Source organism: Euprymna scolopes, chromosome 25 (genome assembly GCF_053919585.1).
Source record: "Euprymna scolopes isolate OS-2025 chromosome 25, ASM5391958v1, whole genome shotgun sequence".
Classification (NCBI taxonomy): Eukaryota; Metazoa; Mollusca; class Cephalopoda; order Sepiida; family Sepiolidae; genus Euprymna; species Euprymna scolopes.
In genome coordinates this window covers 81866470-81889656 of record NC_136506.1, presented here as the reverse complement: position 1 = coordinate 81889656, position 23187 = coordinate 81866470, and the positions used below count along the sequence as shown (strand labels likewise).

Here is a 23187-nt window from a genome sequence, read left to right as displayed (position 1 = left end):
ATTCCCACTAATTGGTACTAAAGAATATTAAAATGGTATTTTAATAAATAAAGTTTAGTTTTGTTTTTTCAATATAAGATGAATTTTGGACAAGAACTAATAAGTATAACCTCCCATAAAAAAATAAATAGAAAAATAAATAAATAAAATATTGTTAGGAGGAGGGGGGAACTGGTATCAAGAATGTCATTATGTTTGTTCTACTCCGCGTTATCCAGGAGCAATAAATGTAAGATTTCAGTATTACATTTAAAACTGAAAACCCTAGTTATTATTATTTTCAACACATCAAAACATAAGAGAGGAATGGGCTGAGCAGAGTAGAAAGAGGAAGGAAAAACTGGGTACGTGGAAAAAAAAGACACGGATTGAGGAAGAAGTGAGATAGAAAATTTTAACAAAGATGCTGCGCACACTTCTACTTTGGTTTATATCGTACCAGGTAATGTTAGGTATCACTGTCAGACATTCTAACTCACCCAATTTATCCCTACAAAGTGCTTCTGATGGTTTAGCCACGCCCTTCGTCAACACCCAGGCGATTTCATCCATAAAGCTGTTGACCCAGTCCCATCTCAGGCCTGGAAGAAACATTGCAGCAGAAAGGTGAAGACTTGGATGAAGATGAAGAAACAATATGCTGAGTTGATTCTGAGCGCTCATCTCTACTGTCTACGTCACTGGAACCATGAATCAAGCTCGTGGTTACAGAAGCGTCAGCGTAGTCGGCCTCAATTCGAGATGTGGTCAACTCAGTGGTTGAAGCTGGCTTAACTAATATTAGTGGCTTGGCAAGGTCACAGGGGAGACAGCTAACCGAAGCAGCAAAACTGAAGCTGGCCTGCAGGGCACTATATATATATATATATATATATATATATATATATATATATACACTAGCAAAAGTACCAGTCATTGACTGGGTTCAAAAACAGCCTACAGAAAATGCACTCTGATTTATGAAAGTATGATAGGTTATGAAAAGGAAGGGTTGTAAAGAGATAGCTTCGAATTTGGGGGTATCAAAACCAAAGCAAAATATGATGAAAGTAAAAATAAAATAGATAAACCCCATAATTTATTATACCATACCTGTTCACACTGAAACACTTATCACAATATTCTGTGGATCTATATTAAAAAACCTTGTTAAACTTTGTGACATATTTCCATTCTATGGAGGTCAGGCGCGAACGAACACCCCATAATTTTATTATAACATATTTCTTCAAACTGAAACATAATTATCAAAGTATACTTACGCAGATAGATATAAAAAGTCTTTATTAAAGCTTGTGCCTATTTCCATTCTATGGAGGCCCAGGCGCGAACGCGAACCCCACAATTTTATTATACCATCCCTATTTAAGTTATAACATATTTACAAAATATAGGTTCTTTTTTTATCAATTGTAATAAAATTTTAACCATAGAATAGTATAATCTTCAAAAAACCTGCAAATTTTCATGTAGTTTCGTCCGATAGAACCAAAGATATGAACATTTCAATATTCAATTTGGCTAACAGTATAGATACATCCATATGCAGATATACCACCTTTTTTGGCATAAGTTCCAAATCTCAGTGACTATTGATCAGAATTTAACAAATGAAGGCTTGTTGGAAAGGCAATGACCTGTAGTGGGCTATGTGACATTTGTCCTTACGGTGGCACATTAAGGGGATCATCCATCATCCAGAGCCTATTTTCGGCACATTTTTAGTCATAAAATGTTTCAATCATAGCCATTTTTTTCCTAGTTTTGCATATGAATTACAAAATATCTGATATTTCTCCCAAGCCTCTGGCCTTGATGGATGGGAAACTAAAACTTGCTGCTATGGTTTCAAATGATCTGAAATAACAGCAAGGGGAGACTTGATTCCAAATATTTCTCATATGTTATATCTCCCCTCTCTGGTTTTCAAACAAAGTAAATTTCAGTGTATAAGGATTATTTGATACCGTCGATATTCATAATCGTACCATATTTCTAAAAGAGGAAAGATATAACATGAGAAATATTTGGAATCAAGTCTCTCCTTGCTGTTATTTTCAGATCATTTGAAACCATAGCAGCAAGTTCTAGTCTCTCCTCCATCAAGGCCAGAGGTTTTGGGGAAATATATATATGTGGTCAACTCAGTGGTTGAAGCTGGCTTAACTAATATTAGTGGCTTGGCAAGGTCACAGGGGAGACAGCTACTATATATAAAAACTGTTAGTTTGCATGTTAGTGTGTTTATATATTCAGCTAAAAAAAAAAAAAAAAATGAACCATGATGAATATGGTATTGACTGAAAAACAGTGATCCAGATGTATATGTAAAAATGACAAAAACTTCTTTGAAGTACAAATGTCATTTTATTCAAGGAGTGTGTGTGTGGGGGGGGGTCAGGTAAAAATGTTCATTCCTATGTTCATTTTAAAAACATAAATTTGCAACGTCATAACATTGTTGCGAGGTTAGCCAGATGAATAGCATGCTCAATCACAACGTTCACTTTCAAAGTTCCCGCTCAGCACGGGTCATTTCTTTTTTCTTTAAACAACACAATAAATCAGCAATAATTTTTAAAACATAAAAATGTTAATTTTGATCATAAAAAAAGACACTTGCGTGATTTGCAAAGCACTGAAAATAACTTTGTTTTCCTTAAAAATTTTAATTTTATTTCTATTTTGTCATTTTTAAAATTGAATTAATTTCAGTGTTTTATTTTTTAAGTTTTTCTCTCCTATCCTTGAAGGAAACATAAAAAATTCTGAAGTTTACGGACCGTGCTCAGATAACCACCCATAAAGTAACACGGCCGTTGCAACGGACCCCCCCCCCCATCCCATAATCTGATTGGGGGTGTAGAACTGCCGAAGAATCTGGTGGGGAGGTAGTCAGATACTGTAACCCCTTAAAACTTCAGATCTATTTTTGTGTTTTTATCCGTTTTTTTAAGAAAGGTTTTCAAGTTAAATCAAATTTTTACAGTAACTTTTGTTTTTGAAATTATTACATTAGAGTACAGTTAACAAGTACTCCCTCAATATACCGACAGGGGTGGGAGTAGAACCGTCGCAGAATTAAAAAAAAATTTATCGACGTTGAATTGACACATAATGAAAAAGTGTTCAATATCCTTAATATAGCAGGTGTGTCTAAACGAAACTTAATTTCTTCTTTTTATTATTTGTGGGCCTGGGCAATGCCACATATCCTTGCTAATCTATTCTTGCTAATGACTAGACAGGGTGTTCGGTGTTGCCTGGATGTTTAGAGCAAAAAAAAAAGAAAACGTGGTAATGGGCAGGCAGGCTCAAACCTGTACCACGAAGGAGGAAAAAAAATAAAATAAAAAAAAGAAAAGTGACGTGCTAGTTGTTGCACCCATTGCCAAACCAGAAGTGACGTAGGTTTAAATTAAGGCTAGACAATCGAAAAGAGGCGATGACTTTTGAAAATATCGGTGAAAAAACTGACCCCTCCCTGTAAAAAAGTGCCCAGTTTAGGGTGAAGGAATTAATGTTTTTGGCCAATTTTTCGATATTTGTCATCTGAAGTGTCGAGCTTCAAAATGATACCAATCTTGCAAAAATCAGTCGCTTCTGTTGAAAGTTTTAGCCATACATACATTTAAACAGACAGGTGAGATTTATATTATAGATTAAATTAAATTAGGAAAGAAAATGCTGAATCAGTACTTGAGGAATCTGTAATATAAAGGAGTGGTGTATCTGTGTGTGCCTAGCTAGAGAGGAATAGGCTAGGTGAAGTAGAAAGAGAGGATTGGGATGAGAGAGAGGTAAAGAGATAAAAGTTTTAATACAAACAGGTGATACTTTTGTCCTGAGCAACGCTGGGTACCCCCGCTAGTATATATAAGAAATATTTCAAAGTAATTGTAAAAATATATGAAGAAATATATAAGGAACGTACTTTGCAAAGACTTCAGAGTCCTCCAAATCGCAAACATATTCCACATAGTCTTTTGGAAACCATCCAGTTCGGTCATCAATTTCTCCGCTAATCCAGCCAGGCTCGGCAGTGTTCTGGTCAACTGATACCTGCAAAGAAGGAAACAAAACACAGAAGTCAGAAATATGTGACGATAAAAATATAAATTTAAAAAAATAAATAAATAAATATTGATACTGAAACAGGAGCTGTGATACTCATCAGATCAAGAAAGAAATCATCCAGTGGACTGTGAATCGCACAACAAAGTACAAATAAAACGAGTGAACATGACAAATGAGTTTTATTTTCAGAAATATAACTTGTTTTTAATTAACGGCTTGGCAGACAGGAGTGAAAATTGTGCGATGCATAATTCAATAATATTCAGGTAATTTCGACTGCATAATTTAGAAGCTACCATTGTAACTTATTAGATATTTTTAAAAAAAATCAGTTGAAATCATTTTTTTTTTTTTTAAATCTGAAAACTCCATTTATCGACTACAAAATCTTGGCCCAATTCTGTAGAAGTGCCAAAAGGAATTTTTTCATAAAAACTTCAGAAAAATTAAGCTGATGTGTTCAAGAGGTGACGTTGTATACATGAAGTCTCCTGAAGTCAATGTGATAAAAAAGATAGTGAAACTTTTCTCTTGTGTCTGAACTACCGAGTAGATAACTACTCCTTTCCCTTAGGGGGGATTGGTTGGGAAAGAGGTATTATGTAACACTGATGTGTCCTGTATACTTTAAAAAAATCCCAATTGTGAGCTGTCAACCCGTCAAAGAAAAATGTTTCAACTACTCACAACACCATGTGACAAAGATCGAGAACAATGATACTGTTACTACTACACACAGATGTCACAACTAATTGAGCCAACTATCTACGATATGTCAACAAGATACTAGAAATAATTTGTCATAGTCAAACAGACACTTCTAGTTTTAAGATGATCAAATTTGACAGAAAACGGAGGGAGGAGAGTAGACCATGTAGTCGAAAAGGCTTGAGTTCTTGACATCACTGATCGGCCGATTCAAGAATAAAGAAACCAACTATGTTTATAACTGTTGTCTCATGTCGTTATTCCTTACAACCGAAAAGGTAAATGTGGTTTTGTCATCATCTTCTAACAAACTTTGTACAATCCTTCCAAGCAATGGGTCTCATCCATCATCAATAATGTATCTCCTCCCCTCTATATGTGCTAAGAACTGTTGCATCACATCTCCCAGTCCGTATTAAAATGAAGTCCCCAAGAATCATTAAAGACTGATATAAGTGTCTCCCTCCATAATTATCATCACAGTCATCATGATGTAACCATTATGTCTTCTCCTCGGAATTGTCATCACTATCGTTATTCGTATATTATGATCCCTGTATTACATGTACCCGTTATATGTTCCCAAAATGAGCCCATGCTACACAACAGTCAAAGGTTACATCGACCAAAACATTGTGAAAATGACACTCAAGATGAGAACAGTAGTTCGAAGAATCCAAATAATATGAATAAATCTTCATCTCAAAAATTCAGAAACATAATTTCAGAATTTTAGAAAATTGAACATTATACGACCATAATTATGTAAAAAAGAATAGAATTGAATAAAATACTCACACTAATAAGGTCACCAGGATTGAGAGAAAGTTCATCATGATTTCTTGCTTCAAACTGATAAAGCGCTCGAAACTGTTGCTTTTTAGCTGAAATGGCAAGAAAGAAAAGTAAAAATTAAATTAGTAATAAACAAGATGATGCGTACAAAATTATTGACATTGGAAATTCCTGTGATCACAATTTGAAGAAGGAAGAGTTAAAGAAAACTGATGATTATTTTGGACACAAAGTAAAATTAGAGTCTGAGGCAAGATAAAGATGATGCCAGTTCTAAACTGGAGCACTTGGATCAATCTATAAGAAATTCTAGATCTGATCTGAACCTCTGACAGCATTCACCTGGGAAAGGGAAGGGAACTGAACCAACTCATAGTGAATTTGCAAGGTCACAAGTCAAGGTGAATCATCCACATCTGTCCATAGCTTATTCTTTAACATACCGCAGACAGTTATGATTCTATTGTTAAACATTTTACCGCTGTATTAATAAAATTGTGTGACTATTTTGCTTGTTTTTGAGTGTGGTCCTATCCTTTGTCTGATTTATACAGTATTCTTTTTTTTATTGATTACTTGTTATATTTTCTTGATTACTTTTTCATTATTTTTTATTGATTAGCTATTCATTATTTTTTATTGATTAGCTATTCATTATTTTTTATTGATTAGTTAGTTTTTATTAATTAGTTATTCAAATTAAAATACACTAGAGTAAGCATCAAAACTTTAAAACATTCAGTTCTTGCCCCAAACTCCATCGATTAAGAAAAAAAACAAAAACCTTTATGGTGTACATACCCATGACAAAAAGAAAAATCATAATCTAAAAACCATATAAATTGATTATTTTTAAACGCTTAATGGAAATTCATAAACCTCACCACATAAATTTAATCATGAATTATTGAGTTATCTCCCTTTAAAAAACTGTTTTTTTCAAAATGGCGGGCAAAACAGCCACTTTTCTGATACATATTTCAGCTTTCTTATTTAAAAATAAAACTACTTGATCAATTTACGTGATTTTTGGAATATATTTTTGTTTTGTCACAGGTAAGAACATCATACAGATTTTTCTTTATTTTTTTTTTAATATAAAGGGAATTCTGGACAAGAACCAAAAATTCAGCTACAAAATTAAATCCATCATAATGTATTTGTTTCTTCATAAATTGGTCAGCCATCTTGTGTTAATGGTTGAGAAAAAAAAAATTACTATGTAACATTTTGAAATCCAACAGCATTTAAAACTGTCATCTAAAAAACCTTTTCTGACTTCAATTTTTAACAAATACTTACTAAAAAAATTTTTTTAAACTATATTTAATAATTTTATAGCTTGATATTAGAAAAAAATAAATTTAATGACCAAATGCTTCCATATTTAAATTTAACTTTCAAGATTATACTTTTAAAAGATGATAATTTAATAATGAAAAAAAAAAAAAAAAGACTTTCAGACAATGCTAAGTAGATAAGGTATTTAAGTTTAAGTATACAATATTCAAATCTCAAGGATTGAAACCCTTGTTAATATAATACTGCTGTCACTAGAAATATAAAAAAAAAAAGCAAATGCTTCTAAATTGTTAGTAGTGTGGCTTTGTTTCTAGTGGATGGTCTATAAACATTTGTTGGCACCAGTGACCCATTACTGAAAGTTAGATAAATAAATAAAAAAAAGCAGATGCTAACCAATAGTCAAGTGCAAAATAGTACATCAGGCGAATACATGTAAAAATTTAGACAACCTATATAGATTATATCTGTATGAAGAATTTGAAATCCTAAACATCAAATACCTCCAAAATCTATTAAACTGTAGAAGTGAAAGAGCAAACAACTGTGTAGAAACAATATACTTCACTTTATGATAATAATACACAAGAAGATAACTATCATTAAATAAAAACTAATCTAACACATACAATAAGAAAAACAGAAGAGCACAGACATGCTAAAACAAAGTCATATTCACAAAAAACAAAGGGGTCAATCACTTATTTTCAAAACTGAAAAAAGGAGGAAATAAGACCATTGTCTTAGAAAAGCCTGCCATTGGCTAATGAAAGCATTAACAAATGGATGAGAATAACAATGATTTTGATTGGTTAGCTAGCCAAACTAAACACTATGTGTATATAAAAAACATCCAGTAACATGAATTCCATGCATTTTAGCCTGATGAGTACTTATCGAGATGAAACGCAGAAAATTCTTATATATATTTTTAAAATTCAAAATGGCGTAATGGAAACATATTAAAGATATTTGCAGTTTCTTTTCCAATTTTTGATTATTATAATCTTATCTACCAAATTCACAAAAAATAGTGCAAATATTCTTTAATTCGTGTTTAATATGTATTTTTTTTAAATCAACAAATAATTACTTATGCTGTGTCATTCCTACATAACACCATCAACTGACGTGTTGGCATACTAAAAATAGAGCACCCACGATAAACAAAAAGTTAACAAGTTTAACAATTGAGAAATGAATAACATAAATCCATTGCAGGGTCCATACCAAAAGTTGGTTGACTAGCAGTAGCGGTAGTAGCTGTGGTGGCGGTAGTATTATCGGTAGCCCAAGTATCCTGCGAGTTAGTTTGATTATCTGTAGTTTGATTGCCGAAAGCATCCCAACCACCCTCAGTTGTTGCATTGTCCCCAGCAGGTGCTTGTTCATTATTAGGCATGGAACTGAAATCAGCGTTGAACCAACCTTCTTGTTTTGTTTCACCAATTTCTGAAAAAAAAAAAAAAAAAAAAAAATCGTTTTTTTTTTAAATACATGAAAATATTTAGAAAAAATAATTCAATTAAAAAGAAATTTTTTAAACATTTTTAAATTGAAAAAAAAAAAAGATAAATTATCAAATAAAATGTATAAAATATGTTCAGCCAAATTACAATGCAATATTATGAAAATAAAATTGCAATGCAATATTATGAAAATAAAATTGCAATGCAATATTATGAAAATAAAATTGCAATGCAATATTATGAAAATAAAATTATAATGCAATATTATGAAAATAAAATTACAATGCAATATTATGAAAATAAAATTGCAATGCAATATTATGAAAATAAAATTACAATGCAATATTATGAAAATAAAATTACAATGCAATATTATGAAAATAAAATTACAATGCAATATTATGAAAATAAAATTGCAATGCAATATTATGAAAATAAAATTATAATGCAATATTATGAAAATAAAATTACAATGCAACATTATGAAAATAAAATTGCAATGCAATATTATGAAAATAAAATTACAATGCAATATTATGAAAATAAAATTACAATGCAATATTATGAAAATAAAATTACAATGCAATATTATGAAAATAAAATTGCAATGCAATATTATGAAAATAAAATTGCAATGCAATATTATGAAAATAAAATTACAATGCAATATTATGAAAATAAAATTGCAATGCAATATTATGAAAATAAAATTGCAATGCAATATTATGAAAATAAAATTGCAATGCAATATTATGAAAATAAAATTACAATGCAATATTATGAAAATAAAATTACAATGCAATATTATGAAAATAAAATTACAATGCAATATTATGAAAATAAAATTACAATGCAATATTATGAAAATAAAATTACAATGCAATATTATGAAAATAAAATTACAATGCAATATTATGAAAATAAAATTGCAATGCAATATTATGAAAATAAAATTGCAATGCAATATTATGAAAATAAAATTACAATGCAATATTATGAAAATAAAATTACAATGCAATATTATGAAAATAAAATTACAATGCAATATTATGAAAATAAAATTACAATGCAATATTATGAAAATAAAATTGCAATGCAATATTATGAAAATAAAATTGCAATGCAATATTATGAAAATAAAATTGCAATGCAATATTATGAAAATAAAATTGCAATGCAATATTATGAAAATAAAATTACAATGCAATATTATGAAAATAAAATTGCAATGCAATATTATGAAAATAAAATTACAATGCAATATTATGAAAATAAAATTACAATGCAATATTATGAAAATAAAATTACAATGCAATATTATGAAAATAAAATTGCAATGCAATATTATGAAAATAAAATTGCAATGCAATATTATGAAAATAAAATTACAATGCAATATTATGAAAATAAAATTGCAATGCAATATTATGAAAATAAAATTACAATGCAATATTATGAAAATAAAATTGCAATGCAATATTATGAAAATAAAATTGCAATGCAATATTATGAAAATAAAATTGCAATGCAATATTATGAAAATAAAATTACAATGCAATATTATGAAAATAAAATTGCAATGCAATATTATGAAAATAAAATTACAATGCAATATTATGAAAATAAAATTGCAATGCAATATTATGAAAATAAAATTGCAATGCAATATTATGAAAATAAAATTACAATGCAATATTATGAAAATAAAATTGCAATGCAATATTATGAAAATAAAATTACAATGCAATATTATGAAAATAAAATTACAATGCAATATTATGAAAATAAAATTACAATGCAATATTATGAAAATAAAATTACAATGCAATATTATGAAAATAAAATTACAATGCAATATTATGAAAATAAAATTGCAATGCAATATTATGAAAATAAAATTGCAATGCAATATTATGAAAATAAAATTGCAATGCAATATTATGAAAATAAAATTGCAATGCAATATTATGAAATTAAAATTACAATGCAATATTATGAAAATAAAATTACAATGCAATATTATGAAAATAAAATTACAATGCAATATTATGAAAATAAAATTACAATGCAATATTATGAAAATAAAATTACAATGCAATATTATGAAAATAAAATTACAATGCAATATTATGAAAATAAACAAATATTTGTTTAAAATCAATATTTCGATGATATACACCATCCACAGAATATTATACATTTTTTTCTCGTCATAATGTTAAATCGAAGAAAAAAACAGTTAGTACAGAATTCGCGTGTTGTCTATCTGCGGTGTTATTTTTTAAATGCCGAAAGAAAATGCTTGACGTACATGATAAATTATTTTTAATTGAAAACAAAAATAAATTACTTTTAATAAATAAATTTTAAATTTAAAAAAAAAATTGAGAAAAAAAAGTAAAATTTTAAAATAAAAATTTAAGGAATAAAAAATGAATAATAATAAATGAAAAAATAAAATAAAATGAATAAAAAAATATAAAATAAAAAAAAATGAATAGCGTTTAATAATTTTAAATATTTTAAAATTATTTTTTTTTTTTTAAATGCATATCCAGTAAAAATGATAATTTCCTAATGTATGGTCACTTAATCATCATTATATCCGGTTTAATGTCTGTTTTACATGCTATCGTGTATTGGACAGCTTTCAGAAATTGACTGCCAAACGAAGCTATTTTGAACTAATGTTTTTATTTGTTAGAATAATAACAGAAAATCATGTTCTATATTAGTTGACCGGAACATGCAAAACAGTGAATAAAATTTAGTCATTTTTGAAAAAAAAAAAAAAAAAACCCAAACAATATGGAACCTTGAAATTTCAGAGACGATTGCAAGAAAGATAAGAATGAAATCTAACAAAGGGAGGTAACCCAACACCACTATGTACAAAACAAATGTTTATTTTAAATAAAGGGCGTAAATTTTTCCCCTTTTTTTTAGATATTAAGATTTCATATTATCGCTCTTGCAAACTTCTTTGAAATTTCAAGACTTCACATTTAATTTTTTGAAAATGACCAGCTTTTATTAATTAACTTATTTGATTACTAGCTCACATTGCCAGAGACAAAAGTGTAACATATCCCTATTAAAACTTATTTCTTTACCTTTCTATCCATCTTTCTACCATTTTTCATTCTCCTCCTCTAAATCTATTTCTCTCTCTGGTGAGTTGATTTTTCACCCATTTTATGCACTAAAGGGAAGTAACTCATTTTCGTATCAGTGAGTTACTTCCCTTATGTCGACATTCCTCAAAGAATTTATATAAAGGAGAGCATGTGCATTGTGCATACGTCCAGAGAGCGAAATTGCTTGCAGTAAAGATTTATATCTTCAACCTCCAGAAGACTGTGAATCCATGACTTAATGGTTAAGTGTTGATGAGCAATCAGTTTAAAATCAACATTTTTACATTGGTCAAAATGTTGTGAATACCACAAATAAAATAACATTAATGAACTTTCTGGATCTTTTAGCTAGGAACAAAAGTGTAGTATCTGTTCTGATGCTATACGTAGTCTATTCTGTTTTCAGCCATTGAAGGACTTCTCCTTCAATGGCTGAAACAATTTTAATTTATTCCAATCCAGAGTCCTGCCCCCCCCCCCCCGTCCGAGACGCATTTTATTAGAAATTTCTCTCTATACTAACTTGTGTCTAAATTTGCTCTTGTTGTTAATTAAAAATAAAGAGAATTATTAAATGAAAATAAAATCAGAGAAAATGGGAATCGAACCCTGGAGATAAGTTTTAAAGAACAATAGGTTTTAAATTGAATGTCCAGTAAATTGTTGATTCTGATAAAATATTTGATAAATAGAAATTTGTCTGGAAACTATGCACATTGTTAAGTAGAATGAATAATAAAATATGGGTTATATGAATTTGATAAGTAGGTTAGATTCCTTTGTAAAACAACAAAGGAAAATAAGAAATCAGAAGGTTTCAAAAACGTGCAAATCGCGCGTGTTGATGACACGTGAATTATAGTCACATTGGCCAGACATACATGTGATTTCTCAATATAGGAAGGAGTTTGAAGTTAGAGTTAGAGAGAGAGTCGGAGAGTCATATGGAAGAAATAAATGATCATCATGTTTTTCATAACTGCCGTTTTCTGTGTTCATCATTACGAGAAAAGGTATTGTCCATTTATGTATAAGAATCATTTGATAAAATCATCATCTAAAAAAATATGTGTTAGAAAGTATATGTGTCAAACTATTTATGTTATATAAACACTCCCGTTTCATACAGAACTGTCAAAAGCATAAATACCAATCTCTCGGTCTATCTATCTAGATATCGAATCACCTCTCAAAGTGTATTTATATGTACTCTCTCTCTCTTTATATACACTTGTTAATGTCTCCATCCCATCTCTTACAATATGAACATCTCAACAATATGAACACTCACAATGGATATATATAATAACTAGCATCTCTTACAATATGAACACCTCAACAACATGATTAAGACTAATCTCTCACTAAGACTCTTACTCTCTTTATAACATGAACTTTAAAAAACAACATTGTGGGGAGGCAAGTCAATAGAGAGAATAGTCTGAATAATGATGAAAATTATCAATTCTCAGAATTTCTACTGGAGAGAACTTGAATGCCTACTAGACACTATGTCTAAGGTCTCTCTGTATGTACAGAAGTTTGTCAGGAAAACCTGACATCAGAATACTTTTTTCTACAAGTAAACCCTTACTAACTATTCGAAAATCACATAGTATTTTCTGCCCAAATAAGATCTCAGTATGGCTGACCAATACTGTCTTTTACGAGAAACAGTGCACCTTCTCCAAGTGATGTTACCTCAAGTAATAGCACGAAGCTGGATACTCCACCAGACAAAGAGAATTCTTGCCCTGGAATCCAGTAAGATCAAGAGACCACAAGAAAGGAATACTATAACATATTTAAATGGCCAATTGAGGATAGAAAAATTATGTTCGAAACTTCTTTATTAATTCAGTGTTTGAAAGGTAAAGGAGACCATTAATGGAACGTTCGAATATTTATGAATCTCGTGTAGAGATCAAGTGTTAGCCCCAGGGATTGGGGTCACTTGATTTCTGAGAACTTCAACTGAAGTAAAATGAAGCAAAGGGGAAAATAAAAGACTTACCTTGAATAGATTCCTCAAGGCTACTTCTGTAAGTAAATGAAAAAGAAAAGGAAATATCTTTAGATTTATCGATGAAAAAAAAAAAAACTTTTTTTAAAACATGTAAATTTAAAAACAATGGTTTAGAGACTAGTCAAAATGCAGATTTTTTAAATAAACACATTTATTTAAATTCAAATTTTCAACCCATATAAGAATCTTCATCAGGAAAATACAGACACTATGCTTTATTTTTCTTTTTTTTTCTTTTACATAGGAATCATCACTTATCAAGGCCCAGAGACCACTCGAGGATAAGGGTTAAAAAGTGTACAGTAGTCAATTGGACAATATAGTAATCGTTAGTAATGGAAATTTGGCAAATTTGTTAACTTAAGTGGAACGGCTCATCAAGAACTTGTTAACGTTGGACTTGAAGACAATCAGATTGTAGTCAGCTGGAAAGCAGGAAAACGAAAGACAGTTCCACAGGCGTACAGTTCTAAAAAAAGAAGCTTTTTTCATGGAATCTGTGTTTAGGTTTAGGTACAGATAAAAAGTGGGAGGAATTATTGATAGTGTTTTCAGCTAGACGAGTGTTTCTTGTGAAAGTTTGACAAGGAGGGACCAAAGATTGAAGCTCAGTCGAGCACTTGCCACGAAAATAACGATAAAGCAGAGACAAACTCGCAACATCTCTTCTGTGAGATAGATGTTGCAGGGAAGAAAAAAGGCCATCTCCTACGAGGCTACGAAGTCTATTTTGAACTCTCTCAAGGCAGGACAAGTCCTTTCTAGCAGCTCTTGCCCAGATGTGGCAACAGTACTCCATCCTTGGACATACCTCCTGGCTCTTATATAGATATAAAATTGCATCAGCAGTGAGATATCTACTAGATCGATAGAAGGATCCCACTATTTTCCCAGTGGCCTTGGCAACAGATTTGATGTACGTGTTCCATTTCAGGTCAGGAGAAGATTGTCATAACTTGACGCCTCCCCAAGAGCCATTCATTTAAATTGATGCCAGATGGGAATCAGAACGTTGATGATGTAAAGATAGAAGCTTGGTATTTCTGCGGCATGTGGCCACCTGGCTGTAGTCTCCAGTTCTTATCGAAGACTGAGATTTTTATGTTCGATTTCAGAAGTTTTGTGTTCTGGTGTGCATGTGTAAGTTATGTGTAAGTAAAAAGTATTTCCACTGTTGCAATGTATTTGAAAATTATACTTTTGCTCCTCACTCACACGTCCATACGAAACCAGTGAAGAAAATGCAAGAGAGATGCAGATACACACTTAGATGGAATACAACTGCCACATCTGGGGAGGTGCCGCTCATAACACTCTTCCTTGCCTTGACAAAGTACAAAATTAACTTGAGGGGGGTTGTCTTATCTTCTGTTTTTTATGGCCCCTATTTTACAAATGAGATATTAGTAGTCTTTCTCTACTTAATCTTTAATCCCACAGATTATCAACTGAACTGGAAGGTGACAGTGGCTAACAACACAAACTGATAACCTGAGTGTACAGTTCAAATTCAGTCTTCTCCACAGAAACATTTAATGAGGACTTTAGCCACCTCCATATAGTCCATCCTGTACTGATTATCATTCAAAAAAGATTTCTAACTAAATTATTTCTAACTAGAAAGATATTGAGAAAACCAATGCTAATAGAATTATCCAATTCATACCGAATGAATCAATATTAACTGAGCTTCAATCTCTCATTGCTATAAGACATTCACTGCAAAAAACTTTTCCTTTCTCTGTGTTTTTGACATCAAACAGAACTTCCATGAGTAAAGTTTCTTTCCAAGATCTATGAAACACATTATAATAGGATTACTTCCCAAGGTCTACAACATGATAATCATCATCAAGAACAGGAATAAAAATTTAGAAGCATCTCTATGAGAGACTTTCTATAAAATTGTTGTTCTATCATGCTTAATCATTCTTTTTAATAACCGACTCAAAATTATTTGTAAAATTACAAATGTATATTATTTTAGAATTTTATCTTGATATTGTCTTATACATAAATATCTTACAACATCATGGAGAAGGGAAAAATAGCAACATCAGACAGAAAAAAATGGGACAGCAGCATCGAAGATGATGGGGAGCCAGGCAGCGGCGTCGGAGACGGCGGGGAGCCAGGCAGCGGCGTCGGAGACGGCGGGAAGCGAGCCAGCAGCGTCGGAGACGACGGGAAGCGAGCCAGCAGCATCGGAGACGACGGGAAGCGAGCCAGTAGCATCGGAGATGGCGGGGAGCGAGCCAGCAGCATCGGAGACGGTGGGGAGCGAGCCAGCAGCATCGGAGACGGTGGGGAGCGAGCCAGCCGCATCAGAGACGGTGGGGAGCAAGCCAGCAGCGTTGGAGATAGTTGTAAAGGATGATTCATGGTTTGGACTTTGCAGAACATGATTTAGTTTTGCAAACGGAAAGCAAAAAAAAAAAATCAATATTTGGTGCATCTTAGTTCAGGAAGGCAGTATCTTCAGACAGCCTGATCTGGTAGCAACATCAGAGGAAGGATGTGGGGAAATGAAAGGGAATAATTATAAAGATGAAAAATGTTACTTAAAAAGAAATTTTCAAAGACAAATATCATCTTCATGCGGAAATGGAGGTACATCCTAGGAATGCATGAGCATGCAATTTACTACATCTTGATTTTTATACATCAAGGATGTACCTACATGATGTCTACCTAGCCTAGCGAACCTGGAATAATGCAATTTTATTTATTCAATGAAATACCTTTGTATTCCTTCCTTTAACTTGTCAGGTCGTTGATTTTTATTTACTGCTTTCTTTTGTTGGAGTTTCTTCATTAAATCACTTTGTAATTCAGTCACTTGTCTGTTCAGACCCTGAAGAACAAAAGAAAAAATATGCAACTTGTTTTAACCGTGTTTACTAAAAACAAAAACAAAATTGTGAATCATTAACAATAAAGTTTATTACATTTTGTATAAAGGAATCAAGAAACATGAAAATGAATGAATGGTTCTTAGTTCAGTCATAAATCGACTAAGTGTACTTATTTACTTGCCTCCCTACATGGACAACGTTAGACACAAGGTCAGTTTTTAATGTAAAGCAAAATTCAGCTACTAAAGAAAGGAGCACACTGAATTGGGACACAAAAATAAAAACTGTCTTAATTTAGAAAGATTTCTCCTTTACTGATAGAGGATAGGATATACTAAGTTTAACATCAGAACAGATATTACTATGACGAGATCCCTGGCGACACCAGATGATCTTGCTTTTCAAATAGAGGAAGAGAAGATGGGAGAGGATGAGGTATCGTTGGGGGGGGAGGCATGCTGACACTTGGTCAAGGAAAAACAGATGTTTATGAAAAATGTCCAAAAGAAATAAAATATTTCAATGGGAAATAAATAGTTATCGCTTATCACATCAGTGCCGGGGTGGGATTTTTAAGAGAAAGACAAACGAGAATTGACATCTATCTACAACGGAAAGGTTGTTTTTAAAATCTCTGTTGAGCGAGATGAAGAATTGGGGTGAGGGGTCGCCGCCAGGCATTGTTCGACCTGGGGTGACTAATAACTCCTAATTACATAAGTTAACACCTCAGTGCAATGAGGGTTAAAAATTGGTATATATAAAGCCGAGAGGAGGAGTAGAAATTAAGGAAACAGAGAGAGGGAGGAAATTCAAAAGAAGAAAATGTCGGCTTCAAATAACAAAAAGTTTTAGACCAATCAGAAAAAAGGTTAATTATTCTATTTTTTTTTTTTTTTTTCTTTAAAGTTTATTATCATTTATATATAGATACATTTTTATTTTTAGTTTATATTTAATAAAAATATCAGAAATACGACACCACAGTATCAGCTGGGTGACCACTTGGGAATACTAGACATATGTGGAAGGTCGCCAACACCTGCATGCAAAATAGTGCAAAACCTAACATTGTTATTTCCCCTAACTGGGATATACATGCAACTGGATTTGCTTGTGAATTTAATATTCCCATGAAACTTCTTCTTTGGAAGGAAGTCGGTTCAACTCGTCCATGGCGAATCCCACACTACAGCAAGTACTAGAACCAAATACTACTTAGTATAGTTAATAATTTTTATGCCTTTGTTCATCAGACAAGTTCAAATATTGCAGGAAAATATTTTCCTTACACAACATAATTTAATATTCTTTTCTACAAAATTTACATTGATAAAAAAAGATTGAAACTTAGCACGTGCAATTTGACTAAACGTTATTTCTATACAGGTGCAAATATACATTTATAAGTTAAAATCAGTTCATTTTTAACTATTTCTTATTCATCTGACAACAGCTTAGACAGTAACGAGTAAGGTTGGTGTGCTATATGGTTTCGATTTTAGCTGATGGCACCAAAGTCATATTTTTTTTATTTTACTTCTGAAATCACTACTATATATTGGGTAGAATATATAATAATCGATAGAAAATGGACTCTAATAATAAATATGAAATCTGCATAAATTAAAATATCATATTTAAGCGTATTTCATGACTGGTAATGCCAGACAGCCTGCTGGCATAGTGATATATCTTTATTGTTGATGGCGGTGAATAGGTGTGGATTAGTAATGAAGATGGAGGAAGTAATTGAAGTGTTTTTTTTTTTTTTTTCAAACTTGATTGCCAGTTCATTCTCAATGTCAGTTTAGTTTATATAATGATTTGGGGCACCCATGCATCCATTTGTAAACAGCTATTCTGCAATTTATTTTCATGGTAGGTGCTTGACTGAGCTTCAATCTATAGTTTCCTCCACCCTGCAAAACATTCACAACAAACACCCGTCTTGCTGTCAACAATTTCCCCTACACTAACTGTGTCCACAACTAAATGCAAATTTCATGAACAAATTTTTTTTTCATAGAACTGCCCAACTGTGGAACTTTATGTGTATGAAGGTGTCAAGTTCATTTTAAATTTGGCTAAGTGACATTATTGTTTCTGAAATTTTGAAATGAGGATTGGTTATTCATATTATTAGGATTCATTGGATTACTGTTCTCATCTTGAGTGTGATTTTCACAACGTTTCGGCTGATATAACTTCTGATCTTCTTCAGGTGTATCTTGTCGAACTCAAGGATGTTTCTGTCGAACATGGGAATTTGGACAGAATTTCTAGCGGAACACTTTATTTACTTCATGGGGGCAGCATGCTCTTATGATGAGAGATTTGCTGATGATTGGGGTGATTATATCCAGTCATGGCTGACAGAACAAGAGCATGCTACCCCCGTGAAGTAAATAAAGGGTTCTGCTCAAAATTCCGTCCAAATTTCCGAGTTCGACAAGATGCACCTGAAGAAGGTCAGAGGTTATATCGATCGAAACGTTGTGAAAAATCACACTCAAGTTGAGAACAGTAGTCTGATGAATCCAAATAATAAGAATGACATTATTGGTACACCAGACCCAATATTCAAGATTAGCATGCATTAAGGTTAGGTGTTTTTTTAATTTAATTTTTTTTAATCATCATAAATTTATAATCATTTTTTAAATGAAAAGTCAATACTTACATTCAGTTCGGCCGTTGCATTTTCAATGTCCAAAAGTTTTACTTTAGCTTCTTTTTCCATCTCGTCTAATTCTCGTTTTAGTTTTTCAATTGCATTCTTTTTCATTTCAACTCCATGAGACAACGTCCGGTGCATTGACGCTGAAATTAATAACAAGTCATATAATTTTTACAATAAAAACAAAATATTTAAATCTCAATATGTACAAGTTGATTCGATTGTATTGTTTTTGCAGAGTTGAAACAGGTGACCTTCAGAAAATATATCTATATCATGAGAATCCAAACAATGAGATTTAGTCAGATGTTATATCAGATGGAAATTGGCAAGAGTGCTGGTTGAGATCAAGAGTCTTAATCCTAAAATACCAGATGCAAACTTAATAAATAATTAAGCAATGGCCTTATAAATAAGTCTCTCTCTCCTTTCTCATTTTAACATGTAGTTCAGATTGACTGAGATTATCGGACTGACTTCCTCATCTTGGTTGGTATAGTCACAACGTTTCGGCCGTTTTGCCCTCCGGCCTTCATCAGGTGTTTTGTATCAAACTGACAAATACCCACAGAGAGACCCACTGGAAAGTGAGAAAACTTAAAGAAACAACTCACATGCTCGGACATAACCTACTGAGCAAACCAAGCATAGAACTGAATGCAATTTGGACACCTCTGATAGAGAGAGAGAGAAAATCTTGAATAACAACATAGGTTTAATATTAACAAAAACCAACTAAGAATTGGCCGAGTGGTCCTAGACGTTGTATCAAAGTTTACAGTTACCCAAAGATGCTGAGTTCAATCCTGAACAAAGGCAGTGAAAAGTAACATTCAAAACAGAGAATCAGCAACTATGTCCGAGAGCCTAGCTGGAGTCCGAACACAGTACCCTCGTAATAACAATAAAGGGTTGGGTTCAAGACTCCTAACAAACGGTTCCCCAGTTCGATACAAAACACCTGATGAAGGCCGGAGGGCAAAACGGCTGAAACGTTGTAACTATACCAACCAAGATGAGGAAGTCAGTCCGACAATCTCAATCAATGAAAACACCTCATCTCAAAAATACAGACAATTACTATGTAGTTCAGATGATCAACATGCCAAGATAAATCATTGCCTTCGAATCTTGTGTTGCTTAATTAAATAAATGTTATAAGCAGATGATTTTGCAGCAGTTACAAATTATCTGCACTCTTGGAAGACATGATGACACATGGTGAGTAAGACATTAACCAGAAAACAAGATATGATCTGAACTATTGAATTTGTTTGGTTGTTTTAATACATATCAACCCTTTTTCAGGTTATTTAATCCGGTCATTTTGGTAAAAGTTTTTATTCTTCAAGTTCTTTATATCTGCTAATATTTATTCATGGTGTTTGATTTGACTGTTTCATAAACAAAAATTGTTTTTGTGTTCAGATTTGCAGATCATGATTGAGTTTTACAAAGAGAAAAGAAAACAGAAACAATGTTTGGTGCATTTTAGGTCAAGAAGCCAGTATCTTCAGACAGCCTGATCTGGTAGCATCAGAAAACAATTAAATGAACATCATAAGCAAATGGGCTAAAATGCATGATCTTACATTAGAGTGATGTTACGTATGGTATCATGCTGAAGTAGTTGCATTTAATTGCTAGTATGGTTAAGGTGCTCGATATACACTTGGTCAGAGAAATATTTGTAGAAAATATGGGTACTTGTTTATTTTGGTGATCTTTTAAACCAATTCATTTTAGCTGAGGAAATTATTACAAACTTATGTGGCATGGCAAAATTAGTATAAATTCAAAAAATTATGAAAATTGATTCAGTAGATGTGTTAGATGTATTTAAAAAAAAAATAAAAAATAAAAAAAATACCACAATTATTTACTGAAATGCGTTGGTTTAAAAATGGTGGATGCTTAATTTAAGTCAAGGATTTTCTTCCTTATTTGCTATACTAAAACCTACGATAAAACTTGATAATTCATCAAATTTTAATTTTATTTTTTTTACTGAATCATTTTTTGTAATTTTTGGAATTTATACAAAGTTTGCCATGACAAGTACGTACGTAATAATGTTATCACCCGAAATGCGTTCAAAAGATCATTAATATAAACAAATACCAAATATATAACGTGATGTAAACAAGACTAACAGATCAATGGTTCCCAAGCTTTTTTACATGGCGGCACACGATTTTAAATTTCCGCAGCAAACCTATCACAAAGAAAATGAATATTTAAACAAATTTTTATTAATGTTTATTTTTATGGAAAATTCAAAATAGAATTAACCAAACGATTTAATATACATTTTATTTCTTCTTTTTTGATAATTATCAATATCACGTAAATAATTATGTCTGAGTATTTATTGTTTCTGAATTTTTCAGATGAGGTATGAATGTTTGTATGTTTAGGTTAATCAGACAATTTTCCTTCCTTTTTTTCCCTACTTTGCCCTCCTTCCCTCTCTTGTTTTTATCTTCTAGCAGTCATAATGATAACATACTAAAATATTTAAAAAACAAAACTGATTAAAAAATGGATAACATGTAATTAACCATAATGAAACCAGCAACCTCTTAATTTTGTAAATATTATGTATCTGAGAACTTACAATTGGTTGGATTTAATTAAAATTTTAATCATAAGTTAAAAATCATATCCCCTACAGTTCCCTGATAATTATCTTTTTATTCATTTAAACTTAATTCCAATTAGATCCAAAATTAAAAACCTTAGAATGCAGAGCTACACTCATTTTTTTTTTTCTGATGAAACATGGCGACTTTTACACCTGACGAAGATCAGAGGTCACATCGACCGAAACACTGTGCAGATAAAACCAAAGATGAGAACAATTATCCGATTAATCTAAACAATACAAACTGTTTATAACGCTACAAAAGTAGTTTTCCAAGTATAACTTGTAATAATTTGTAACTTCCATATATAATCTCTTCACGACACCTCAGTAATCATTTTAGGACACACCAATGCGCCATAGCATGATGGTTGGGAACCACTGACTTAGGTGGTGTAAACGATGTAATAAAATGATTGAAAAAAATATTTACAAGCTGGTGTGGATCCAGCAGTTTCAACTTTTAGATTGAGTTGTTCCTTCTGTTGCTGTAATAACAAATATTTCTGACTAAGATCCTACAAAAAAGAAAAGGAAATAAATATGAAACAGAAATTAAAAATTTCAAAACAGTTTGTTCTATACAATTTATGGATTGTGTCAAGAATCTCCCCTATATTAAAAAAGAAAAGAAAATCAAAAAAATTTTTAAAACTGTCTGATGTCAGTGAACTGTGACGAAATGAAAATATTGTATTCCAAAAATTAGGTAAATTGATCAATTAATTTTATCTTTTTAAAATAAATCGAATTTTATAAGTAACCAAAGAGTGGCTGTCTTTTCTGTCATTTTAAAAATAAAGAAAAAGAAACAGAGATAATTCAACAATAATTCAAACTTGCATTATTTATGTTGTAATGCATAAAAATTCCCATTAATTGCTTAAAAATGATTTTTTTTATAAAAATAAAACTACTTGATCAATTTACATGATTTTTGGAACATGATACTTTTGTTTTAATCACAGGAACATTCAGCATGCAGATTTTTCTTTTTTTATATTCTTACTTGTACTTGTTTTGGCATTCACCCTGGAGCAGTTGAGCCAGCTCCATCCAGAGAATTTGCCACATCCAGAACAAATGCTGACCAGATACGATAGTTCGCCGCAGTAGTAAATACAAGTGTTATTTGATCAATTTTTAATATAGGGGGAATTCTGGAGAAGAACCCAATTTATATATAATATCAGGTCAAAGAGAAAGAGTCTTGATAAGGGTTTCCGATGTTAATCAGAAAACAGTTCCTCATTTTTGTCTGTTTACAGTTTGGCAGATTTTTTTATTTCACTACCTTAAACACTCGGGAATTGGTCATGAAGAAATAAAATTAATTTTTTTCAGGAACATCTCCTATTTGATCTATTATTACTATGATATATATTTTAACTTTGTTATATTTCTATTTATAAAAATATATTAAAAAATAAACTATTAAAAAAATATTTTTAATATAAACTATTTAAAAAATACTTTCAAACAAAAAAAAATCCA

General features: G+C 31.4%; 1 protein-coding gene across 7 annotated transcripts in view; it reads right to left on the bottom strand.

Annotated features, from left to right (window-relative positions):
• LOC145247464 (intersectin-1-like) overlaps positions 1–23187 on the bottom strand; it is a 334749-nt gene that overhangs the window by 188718 nt on the left and 122844 nt on the right. For all 7 annotated transcript variants that reach the window (XM_080109259.1, XM_080109257.1, XM_080109253.1 and 4 more), the window contains 7 exons: positions 22127–22211; positions 19053–19192; positions 16256–16368; positions 13503–13528; positions 8113–8334; positions 5584–5669; positions 3935–4062 (listed from right to left, as the gene is read on the bottom strand). In XM_080109259.1, the coding sequence (XP_079965385.1) occupies positions 3935–4062; positions 5584–5669; positions 8113–8334; positions 13503–13528; positions 16256–16368; positions 19053–19192; positions 22127–22211 (800 nt within the window). The remainder of the gene's footprint in view (positions 1–3934; positions 4063–5583; positions 5670–8112; positions 8335–13502; positions 13529–16255; positions 16369–19052; positions 19193–22126; positions 22212–23187) is intronic.